We start from the raw sequence: 12,248 nt of genomic DNA, 5'->3' as shown, positions 1-12,248 counted from the left end.
GAATGCCTTCTAAAGCACCTAACACAGACTAGTCTGTCTTAAAAGTAAACTCTCTCTTCCTCCATGTTTCGAGCCTTACTTCTTTCTCACTATTGCACAGCCCCTAACTCTATGTGCTGGGGCTCCATAAATGTTCATGTGGTCAACTCAACTCACCAGCTGCCCATCCAATATAAATATAGTAGGGGATAGATCCAGACAGCAGGTTACAAAATACAATGATTTATCTGTACTTCCCACCTCTCCAGATTGTGTCAAAGGTATACCTATGTCCTCAAAAGGGTAGAAGCTAAGACAACTCCAGACTTGGAGACCCTAAGTAGCAGACAAACTGGATCCTATTTATTTTAACTCAACAAATGGCACTTCCAGTGCAGGGACTGGTATAAAATGAAGTGGCCAACCACCCACATATGTAAAAGTGAACACTCTGGCAAGTAGATACGTTCTAAATTAGCTCAGGCCACTGGTCCAGTCACTAGATTTGAGAACATAACCACCTGTTATCACCTCACCACCCCCTCCAGCACAAAGAGCCCTTGGTGGCCCTAGCTGCAGCTCACCTTTATAGTAAAACAAGCAATAATCGGCAAGCACAAACCACCTCCTTTTCCACAGCCTCATCCCAGAACTGTCCTGCAAAGCAAAGCAAACTACTCAGACAATATGTGAGCACACTATTCCCCCTTCCCAATCATGCACGACATGATGCTGCAACCGAGACTTACCCATATCCACTCTTTCATCCAATAAATTAATGAATTAATGAATTTTTATTGCATGGCCATTTTTTTATAGGACATGAAAATTTAGATTCAATGATGGTTTATCCCAAGGAAGTTTTATGTATGTCTTGGAAACAAATTAATGTAAGTATCCTTCTTTTAGAAAGGAAGATATGGATTCAAAAATACAGTTCTTCCATGAAAGAAATAAGCTTTTGGGGAGCCTGGGTGGCTCAGTCCATTAAGCGTCTGACTTCAGCTCAGGTCACCATCTCAAGGTTCGTGGGTTCGAGTCCCCGTGCCAGGCTTTGTGCTGACAGCTCAGAGCCTGGAACTGCTTCGGATCCTGTGTCTCCTCTCTCTGCCCCTCTCCCACTCGCACTTTGTCTCTCTCTCTCTCAAAAGCAAATAAACATTAAAAATAATAATAATTAGGGGCGCCTGGGTGGCTCAGTCGGTTAAGCGTCCGACTTCGGCTCAGGTCATGATCTCGTGGTCCGTGGGTTCGGGCCCCGCGTCGGGCTCTGTGCTGACAGCTCAGAGCCTGGAGCCTGTTTCAGATTCTGTGTCTCCCTTTTTCTCTGACCCTCCCCTGTTCATGCTCTCTCTCTGTCTCAAAAATAAATAAATGTTAAAAAAAAAAATTTTTTTTAAATAATAATAATTAAAAAACAAAAGAAATCAGCTTTTAACAAAAAGGAAGCTATTTATTTACTTGGGTGCTATTCTGTAAAAATATTTATGCTGATGAGAAAATTTATTTACATAGTATGGAACAAAGGAATTTAAGTTAGCTAATTAATCATTGAGGCAAAGTTCTCATTTGATGGAGTTCAATTCTCGATCATAAGGGGCTGATTTTGTCATGGATTTGCCTTCCACTCAGTGTAAAAAGACTTGGATTATCTTGCTATCTAATCATCTCATACTGTGAATCTATTTTTACTCATCTAAAATCTAAATCAAGGGGCGCCTGGGTGGCTCAGTTGGTTAAGCATCTGACTCTTGGTTTCGGCTCAGGTCATGATCTCACAGTTCATGGGTTTGAGCCCTGTATCAGGATCTGCACTGATAGCACAGAGATTCTCTTGGGATTTTGTCTCCCTCTCTGCCCCGCCCCTACTCACACACATTCTCATGCCCTCTCTCTCTCTCAAAATAAACTTTAAAATAAAATAAAAATACATTTATTAAAAATATTTTAGGTGATTGTGAAAATTCTAAAAAAACTAGGCCAGAGCAGGAAAATAGTAGTGTTGCAAGGTCCGTTTTCTCCCAAATCTAGGAAAATTCCAGAACTTGCTTTTAGCTGTTAAAACTGTTTTCCTTCTGCAAAAGTTTTCAACAAGTTTAAACTTTAAAAAAGTAACAAAGTTATTACAGTTTCTAAACCTAAGCACAAGATGAAGTTTGTTCATTCTCTACTTACTAAAGTGCTAAAAACAAATTTAACTTGCTGAATTCATACATTTCTTGGTTATATGTTCTGCACTAACCACGTTATCTCTAAGATCTTGCTTTATTTGGAAAACTCCTCTCCATCCTTCCACACCTAGTGCAAATGTCACCTCCTCTGGGAAGCCTTTCAGGACTCCCCCCAAAGAGAGCTACATTCTCTGTGCTGTGTGTCCATAGTACTCCACACAGGTCGCTGTTAGAGTTCCAGCACAGCCACAGTGGGGGCTGGGGAGAAGAATTACTTATAGCCCTTTCCCTCTCCCTCCACATTTCAAAGGAGCATGCTTTTGTTCAATGGGGATGAGGATGCAGATGGGAAAGCCAAGTTACTCAGGTAAAAGAGATGGGCAGAGAGGCAAGGAAAGAGACACAGCCATGAGGGGAAAGGGTACCATTGAGAGAGGTGTCAGCACAGTGTCTGACAGAGGAGGCTGGAGAGCTATGGGAGTTACCAAGGGGAGACTGAGGGAGATAGATTTCAAGGGGACTTCTAGGGATTTCTTCTGTGTGGCGTGCAACATAATGCCCTCCTCTGTCTTCTTGTAGAGCCTTTAGTAAAAATCCACATCATTCCCCTTGGTGTTTGATGTGTGTTTTTCGGATGGTATGATATGTGAGAGACTGAGGGCAATAATAGGACAGGTGAGAGATGTGTCTGTTTTGGGGTGAGGAGGCAATGAGCTGGATTTGGCTGATTTGGAATCTGAGGGGCTAGGGGAGCTAGATATGTATGCTAGACTAAGGGAGAGGAAAAGATGGGGTTTTTCAGCCAAATGATAACAAAGGCAAGTGCCGGCAGGGGATTGGCAGGAAGGCTAGATTTGTGTGACCCACCCACACTAGTGCTTGGGTCCCAGGGCAGCCAGTAGCACTGGGGGCCCATGTGGTCAAGTGGGTTTGGGGAGGCAAGGTGTAACCACTGAGCAGACAAACCTGCTTCAGATGAACTCAGGAAGAGAGAGCTTATTAGGAGTCTATTTGCAGCTCCCAGGGGCCAAGATAAGGAAGACAATCAGCAAGAGTCATTCCCCTCCCTCACTCTCCCTTCCCAGTCTCCTCACCTGCTTGTGCAGCCACCCCCTCACCACCACCGGAACATTGGGGTTCCTCCGGATGGCCTGGTCCCTCTTCCCAAAGCTGTGGACTTTATTGCTGGACTTCATGATCTAGGAAAAAGCAGACTTGAATTCTAGCAGCAGGGGAAATTATGGAGTCACAAAAAGCACCTGCATGATAAGAGAGCTGCGGGCTCCTCCGCCTTACTCCAAGCAGCAGCACCTTGATTGAAAGAGACTGGAATAGGTGGGCACATGGCCACAGCCCTGTGCTGTGATTTAATTGCTGTGATTCAATTAAAAGGCGAATCCAGGCCCTAGCAAGCTTCCCATCCGGCTCACAGAGAAAAAACATTTAAAGGGATTTTTCAATCAACTTTCACCAGCAGCTATTGGTCCTAATATGTCCTAGTCTTTCTGGAGCAAAGCTACTTTTCAGTCACAAATTTTGCCAATTTCCAGACATCTACCCCTTCCTATCTGGGTGCAGTCCTTAGCACTCACCCCTTCTCTGCAATGCCTGTTCTCTTCCCTGTTCCTCAATGCTCCCACATCTCACCTTTCCTCAGGACCACCTGTCACAAATCTCACCAGGCAGTCTCTAACACACCTGTGAACAGAGGCATGGCCCTCCCAAGACAAGCCAGAAAAATGAAGAATGCACACGGGGACCTAGGTGTCAATCCTGGTTCTGCCAGCAATCACCTGTTTTCTTGGACAAGTGACATAACCCCAACTGGTTTCCATTTCCTGATCTGTCATTTGGGGAGGATACTTCTTACAAGCCTCCCTCACAAAATAATAGTGACAGTCAGTGGGCATCTGCAAAATAGTAAAGGGTGGAAGGAAGGAATGAGTGGCCAGGAGCTCACCTTGGGGCCAGGTTTGGCCTCCACGGTCGACGTGGTTCCAGCTGTGGATGTTTCACTGACCATGCTGGACGGTCTTTGGTTTCTCTCTTGCTTCGACATATGTGGATGTGGCCTGTGGGAAAACACAGGAAAGTCCAGTAAGTACCAGGCTGCACTGAAAGTGGAATCTGAGATTTATCACAGACAAGAACCGGCTGATATGCCTCAGACAACCCACGACTGATCTTTTGGAGACCACCTGAGTCTAGACTGTATCCAGAAGACCACAATGTCCATGTGCTTCAGGGAGTCTAGAGGATAACAGATGGTCCACCTCCATGGCCTGACAACCCACCAAGGGGCCAAGGCCATCATTCCTGCCTGCTGTCCTAAGGTCCCCACATTTACGCTCTTACTCGGGTTATCTGTGGCAACTGCCCCATCAGATGGGCACCAACAGTTGTACCACTTTTTACACAAACAACCCATACTCCTTACATACACGCGCACACACACCCCTCCATTTCCCTGGCTCCCAAAAGAAGCTGTTTATAATTAGTAACAAGAAATCACTTGCGCACACATCCACACCCCTAGATACATACAGAAAATCACTTACATAAACGCCAGTGGGGCTTGCCTCCCAAAATAGATCACTCAACAAAGAGTCCTATTCTAGGAACACTCTTTTACCCCAAAATAGAACCATCAGAGATATTAACCCCTTGTGCCATGCCTGGAAACAGGAAGCAATGAGACATGCCTGGGTCCCCAATGAAGATCGCCCTCAGTGCATCCCCAACAGCACCGAGTGACACCATGCTTCCCATCGAGAAGCTCCACCTGCCCTGGGAGAGCCAGATCTCTGGGAACATCTCCATATGACATTCAAGAGGCACTACAGAGAACCCTTCTCACCTGCCTCCACAGATCCCCAGCATTTGCCAGAGTCTTTCAAAGCCCGGGTAGCAGCAAATGCCTGCAACAAATTCAATGCCTATCCTCAAATAGCTTGATGCCTGCTTCCCAAACTCTACTAACTCCAGGATCAGCAAGCCGTCCTCAAAGAGTACGTCTCATTGTTCTGTGGCTGGGTTCTCTACAGGCAACACGACCCAGGCAGCTGCAGTAAACTGAGGCTCTCTTCCCTGAGGAGCGGAGACAATCTGAGTTGAAGGCCGGGGCTAGGAGCCTGAGGGGAAGGAGGATCCAGACAGGATCCAGACAGGATGCAGCGAGGAAGCAGCCCTCTGGGTGTCCGTTCACCAGGCTCACTTTTACACAGGTGCCACCAGGCAAAGTCCTAGTTTCCACCTTGGAGATGTGCTGCCTCCTTCAAAACCATTACTGCTCGAAGGGTAAGTGATCCTTCCTGCGCCCCAAGACAGAGCCCCGAAACCCTGCACCTCTACTTCTTCACAGAAGTAGCCGTAACCACCGTGCTCTCCACACTGTGCCAGCGGCAGGACCACTGCAGTGGGACTGGCTTTCCAAAGGGCTGAGCTCTGCCGGATGCTTGGCAGCTGGGGGTGCAAGTCCCACCAGGCAGAAAGATCACTGGCTCCTTATCCGCTCAGGCACTCACCCCAGATTCCCCGCCCCCGGCCTCCATCTCAGCCAGACTTTTGTTGCTGCTCCCCACTCAGAGAATGTCACCGCACTCAGCTCACTGCTGGCAGAGGCTGCATGCAGCAAAAAGATAATCGCCAACCGGGGGTGAGAAGGGCCCTGAGAGGCTGCCCTGTCCAGTCCCTGCCTCCAGGCAGAACTATGCTCAAAACGTCGGCCTGGAACCTAGTCTTGCCTGACTTTCAGATGTCCAGAGGTTGAGACAAAGATGACTTCTCAGGTTGCATCAGTTATGGCAGTTGTATCTTGGAGCCAGAATTCAGGACACAAAGTCCGACAATATTTGTTTGAGATTTTATCAAGTTTAATTTGCTCCCACTTAAAATACTGATAGAGGATTATTATAGAATATTTGGGAAATATAAGAAAAAAAGCTAAACAAAAAGAAAAAAAAATTACCATAGTCTGGCTACCCAAAGGAAAACCATTTTTAACACTTGGTATATATACTTCCATTCTTTTTTATATGTCTGGGTTTTGGGGGGTAAGGGAGAGAAGAGTGTTTTTTTCTTTTTATATAACTGTGATCACACTGTGTTTATGATTTCGCATTTTGATTTTTAAAACATAATGTAAACATTTTCTCCATTATTTTAAAAACATCCACATCATTTTATTTTTTCTTTATTTTTATTTCTTTTTAAATAAACTCTATGCCCAACATAAGGCTTGAACTCACAACCCCGAGATCAAGAGTCATATGCTCCTCCTCTGTGAGACAAAGGAAAGACTATCTGGATGTGTGACTGGTCCAGAAAATCCAGGATGGACAGCCATTTGCACAACTTCTGTACAATCTTGAGCTCTGACTCTAATCACCTCCTGCTTTCTAGTCTCATGTCCCCAATCCCATTCGGGGATGCTGGCTGGCCAGGAAGCTCCTCCAGACAACAGAGCTGTCCTACAGACTTGGGTGGATGAGGAAAGGGTTACAATCACCACCTAGGAAGCCAATTATGAACAGATTTCAGCTGGAGAAGGACTGGCTGTGGTCCCAACACTGAACATTAGTGAGGGACAGTGGACCACAGTGGGGGGGCGGGGGGGCAGAGTACAAGAGGAGGAGGAGGAAAACCATGAAGACAATTCCATTCTTCATTCTATAGAGACCTCTACTCAGCCACACTCAGAGAAAGCTGGCTTATTAGGAGAAATAGTCCAAACTAAATCTGCCCCAGAGAGGGAACCATGTTGTCTCTATAAACAGTGTCTTCATCAGGGCTCTCCATGGGCAGGGACAGCTCCCAGCTGGAGCAACAGTCTCCATCTCTAGCTGGCAGTCCCTGACCTTGCTCTCTGAAAGAGCAAGGTGCACACAGCTACTCACTCAGTCAAGTGGCAAGATCTGCCTTCAGAGGATGTTCCTCTGAATCTCCTCAGTGTCGGTAATGATCTCCCAGGTCTCCTCCAAGGGTGAATATGACTTTTGGAAATAACTAGATGTTATCTGGAATTACAACTAGTTAAAAAAAAAAAAAAAAAAAAAAAAAGAAAAAAAAACAGGTGGTGGTCATGCTTGGGTGTGACACCATTTGGTACCCAAAAACAAGGATATAAAAAAGTCTTGGGGTGCCTGGGTGGCTTAGTCTGACACTTGGTTTCAACTTAGGTAATGACCTCACAGTTCATGAGTTTGAGCCCTGCATCAGGCTCTGCACTGGCAGCACAGAGCCTGTTTGGGATTCTCTCTCTCCTTCTCTCTCTGCCCCTGCTCCCTACCCCCTCTAAAAATAAATAAACTTTTTAAAAAAGTCTCAAAAACAATTTTCTGACTTGGCTGAAAAGCTGGCTCTGATGGAAAGTTCTGGAGGTTGTTTACCACACTGTTTTGAGAAGTGGGAATATAAATAGTGTTATGTGTATAGCCTCCTGAAGAGAGAGACTAAAAGAATCATCTTATAGGTGTGTTCCCCACTTAAAAGCTTGGTGGGGCAGACAGTGACTTGTCCTCAATTCCTCAGACTGAGGTATCTCCTGACAGGTTTCACTCAAGAACCGTCCCCTCCCCCAGAGAAGAGCCTGTGCCCCTGAGCTGAGCCGCTGTGAAAGGTGGTTCAGTTAACAGCATGCCCTCAGGCACATGAGTCACACAGATCCCAAGAGAGGAGACCGAAAAACCTGCACACGCTATGGGAAGACAGACTCTTGGTGTCATTAAATAAAATCTATTAACTTAAAAGCCTGTTTGCCAGGTTTCTGTACTATCTGGATTCCCAAAGTACAGTGGAACGATCTGAACAAAGACATCTCTTTCCTTGGCTTGGGCTACATGAATGCTGATTATTTTGCTGGAGGGGTGTGGGCTGAAGTTCAAAACAGTGAGCTAGAGTCTTAACTGCCTCTCAGCTGAAATGAACAAAAAAAGAAGTTAGGACTAGACAAAAATCAGTCTGGAGAAAGCCAGTAGGAAAGTGACTTCATTCTACTCCAAACTTCCTCAAGGATGTGTCAAGTGAGCCTGGACAGGAAATCACTTTCTAGGTCCCTCAATTTCCCCCCTATAAAAGGAACTGCTTCTGCTACCTGCACATCCAGGAGTAAATGCATAGAGAACACTGACAGATGTAGTAAGAGGGAGGTTATAAATTCAGAATTTTTTTTTCTGTTGGGTCTGAATTTAGGTGAGTTTGGTTAGTGGGATCCTTGGCTGCCTCTTGGTTAACATTATGAATAGGAGCAAGCTGAAGTGGGATCACAGCAAGACCCTTTTCTACCCTATTGCTGTCATAATAAGTATGTCACCAAGCCAAGAATCACCAACCCTTAGTGTGAGTACACAAAGTCAAGCAAGCAGAGGGACGGAGCTGTACTTGCCCACCACCTATTGTGTGCCAGGCAGTTAGACTACATTATTGCACTTAACCCTGAAAAGCCAGTTTTACCATCTCCATTTTGCAGGTGAGGTAAACTGAGGCTAAGACAGATTAATAGCTTGCCCAAGACAGAAGCTGGACTCCAAAACCTGGTCTTCACAAGAGACACCATCCCATGGCAAGTCCCAGGGTCTGACAGAAGCAGGCTTTTGCTCTTCTCAGCCCCAAGGACCAATCCCCAAACCAAGAGGATCTTGGAGTGGTGGAAAGCCCAGGAGCCCGGAATAATTGGGTCTCAACAAAGCTCCGCAGCTTAGTCACTCCTCCACAAGTCACATCATTTCTCTGGGCCTCAGTTTCCATTTTTACAAAATAGGGTGAAAACTACTCTCATCTCACAAGGTGGTTGTGTGGAGTGAAAGAACATCTTAAAAACTATGAACGCAGCACTAAATGAAAAGCACCGTCATGGCTTTACCAGTGGACACGCCAGAATTTAAATCTCAGCTACATTCTATTTTTATTTCCAAGGCACTTCTCTCCAGAAAATTCAAAGTGCCAAACAATTAACTTCTAAACAATCATTTCCTATAAACACCTCTATGAGCACCTTATCCACGTGGGGCTCCTTTAAAGTACAATAAACTTGTGGGGAACTGGGCTCCTATTCTTTCCCCAGGAGGTTAGAAAGCTATTGGGAATTGGGAATCCTTTATTGAGAAGATGTTATTAGATGTCACTTGTATCCCATCAATTCTTTGGGGGGAAAATAGGTCCCCAAATTCATGTTCTGTCCTCAAGTATTCCACACAGAGAGCTCAGCTAAAATTAGTGCTATGAGAGCAGGGTGTATGAGAAGAGGCATACTCACTAACAACCAGCAAATTTTTTAAAGTGCTCACACCCACCACCTAAGGGGTTTGGGGAAAGCAATGCACAATGAAAAGCAGTAATAAAAGAAAGTTCTTGTCCCAAGCAGGCAGACACCTCCACACCCCCTCTTCTCAGAGAAAGAGACACACACAGACCGCCAACGCTCACTGTATACTCCCAACACCCTGGGGGAGGCTGTCTGACACGGGTTTTCATTCAGCAACTGTGGCCTTGTTACTCAACTATGGCTTTCTGTGTTCTTTCCCCTCCCCACAACTCCCCTCTGGAACACACCCTCATCCCACCCCACCTCAGGAGCTGGAAACCAGCCCAAAGAGCACCCCTCACCTGGCATGAAAATAACCTAGTGAGCCTCATGGGCTCCCCTCCCCATCCCCAAACCCAAACACTGTTCTGAACTCAGCCTGAGTCCTGCTCAGCCGTGTGACCTTGGACCAGTTTCTTGGGCTGTCTACTGTCCAGGCTCCATGCTTCTATCTGTGCTGGGGAAGAACCAGACCTTGACCTCTACTGTTCCTTCCACTTTTGCTTTGCTATTTCAGAGATATTACAATTCTAACCCAAGACACTGGCAAGCCCTCCTCTAGCCTATATCAGCTTCTCTTGGTTTACCAGGCAGCCATGACCCTCACTAGAAAACAGCCTTTTCTAATGGAGATCTGGGCACTTTCCAGACTCGGGAAATAAAAGAGGAGGACAGGAAGGGTACTCGCGGGAAGAAACAAAATGACTGTTTGCAAGCAGCAGCTTACCCTCCACACACAGCCAAGCCACCACTGTAGCATTTTTATCCCGTACAGACAGAGCCTGAGATGTGATTGCTGCCTGGTAATGACTGCATCCCCAGTGCTAATGCCCTTGGGAACATCGACACCAAAAGCCAAGTCAAAAACCAGGTGTCTGAATGAACGAAGAACGCCATCACCACCTCTTCCCCTACCTGTGACTGTCACAAATGCCGACTCCTAGACCAGGAAGGAAAACTGAACAGTCAAGTTTCTGCATCTGCTTGCCAGGTGTTTCCATTTTTCATCATTTTTTTCTGCTGCCATGGCAACCAAATGCAACAGGCAAAGCTAGCCCAAGACTGCCACTCTGGAGAGACAAGGTGCTGGTTATATCAGCCACACAGTCCAGGGCTCAGCAGATGAACAACAGGACAGACTCCTCCAAGCTCAGAGTTGTAGTGTGCCCCCACCCTTATCCTGTGCTCTTTATCTCTCACTGCAAATTCTTACCAACTTGAAACCGCAGGAGGAACAGGAGTCAGCCTCTTGTCTCCTAGCAGCAGGAGATAGCCCACCCCCAGTCCCACAGTCTGCACATGCCTTGAAGAGTCTTGCCCTGCAACTGCAAAATGAACCGCTGAAGGTAATTCTTACCTTCAGCAAGATATCTTTTGGAGTGGTATCCCAAACACCACTCATGACATTCCAGGCAATTCCAACTTACGGTTTCTTTTCCAAACAATCCAATGAGAAAACAGGGGGCTGCTCAGACTCCAACGGAAGGAACAAGCTAACCTCACTAGGATGCCAGGAGAAGCAGGCCAGGCACGGGTCCCCTTGGGGTTAAGGAATCTGGGAGATTTTGGGTGCCTTACAGCTGGCTTCTGAGCGTGGCAGCAGGCTTCTGAACTTCCAGAGCACATACTCTCTCTCAACTAGGCCCCACCTCAACATCAAACACTTGACAGAGCCTGGGGATCAGTGTACACAGCCTGCTGTCAGTCAGCTGCCAGCGTCACGGCTCCGGAATGCTTCTCTCCTCTTCCCCAAGAGCTGCGGAGGCGGCTGTCAGCGGCTTCCTGGACAGCCCGGCTCTGAGGAGAAAACGCTCCTGTGCATAGCACCAACCACCAGAACCGCAGCCTGGAAGTTCCTTGTGCCAAGGCTATCTCTTTAGGAGGGCTCCTGCCTGTGTCCCGTGAAGCCACAAAGGCCAACCACAAGCTCCAATTCAAGAAAACCACAGAGAATCAGGAAAAGAGACTGAAGAGGAGGAGCTCAAATGCTCCAATCACTGGAAATGAGGCCCTGTAGAAAGGCTTGAGAACATTTTCTGGAGAAAAGACTACTAAGGAGGCCTGGCATCTTTCAAGCAAGCATGAAGTTATAAGATCAAATGTCATTACTGCAGATACAATTAAAATCTCTAGTCTATTTGGCATACCAACACTTAAGTACAACCAAGGAAGAGGACTATCTCTTGAAAACCACTCAAATGAGAGGCAGTATTGGAGTCGTTGGAGGCACAGTATCTGGGGCCAAACTATTTGGATTCAAATCCTAACTGCCACTTACTAGCTGTGTGACTTTTGGCAAGACTCTTAACCTCTCTGTGCCTCAGTATCCATGACTATAATGGTATCTTCCTCATAAGACTGTTGTGGAAATGTACTTAGAAATGTACCTGGCAATGCAGCCACTCTGGAAAACAGTGTGAAGGTTCCTCAAAAAATCAAAAATAGACCTACCTTGTGACCCAGCAGTAGCACTGCTAGGAATTTACCCAAGGGATACAGGAGTACTGATGCATAGGGGTACCTGTACCCCAATGTTTATAGCAGCACTCTCAACAATAGCCAAATTATGGAAAGAGCCTAAATGTCCATCAACTGATGAATGGATAAAGAAATTGTGGTTTATATACACAATGGAGTACTACGTGGCAATGAGAAAGAATGAAATCTGGCCCTTTGTAGCAACATGGATGGAAATGGAGAGTGTGATGCTAAGTGAAATAAGCCATACAGAGAAAGACAGATACCATATGTTTTCACTCTTATGTGGATCCTGAGAAACTTAACAGAAACCCATGGGG

The 12,248-nt window shown here is 46.2% G+C and overlaps 1 protein-coding gene across 1 annotated transcript in view; it reads right to left on the bottom strand.

Annotated features, from left to right (window-relative positions):
* Positions 1-12,248, bottom strand: part of PLEKHA7 (pleckstrin homology domain containing A7) — a gene marked incomplete at its 5' end in the record, with an annotated part of 92,377 nt that overhangs the window by 74,273 nt on the left and 5,856 nt on the right. The window contains 3 exons of the mRNA XM_049639980.1: positions 564-636; positions 3,245-3,349; positions 4,111-4,222. Of these exons, the coding sequence (XP_049495937.1) occupies positions 564-636; positions 3,245-3,349; positions 4,111-4,222 (290 nt within the window). The remainder of the gene's footprint in view (positions 1-563; positions 637-3,244; positions 3,350-4,110; positions 4,223-12,248) is intronic.

Source organism: Panthera uncia, chromosome D1 (assembly GCF_023721935.1).
Source record: "Panthera uncia isolate 11264 chromosome D1, Puncia_PCG_1.0, whole genome shotgun sequence".
Lineage (NCBI taxonomy): Eukaryota > Metazoa > Chordata > Mammalia > Carnivora > Felidae > Panthera > Panthera uncia.
This window is presented reverse-complemented; position numbering and strand designations above follow the sequence as displayed.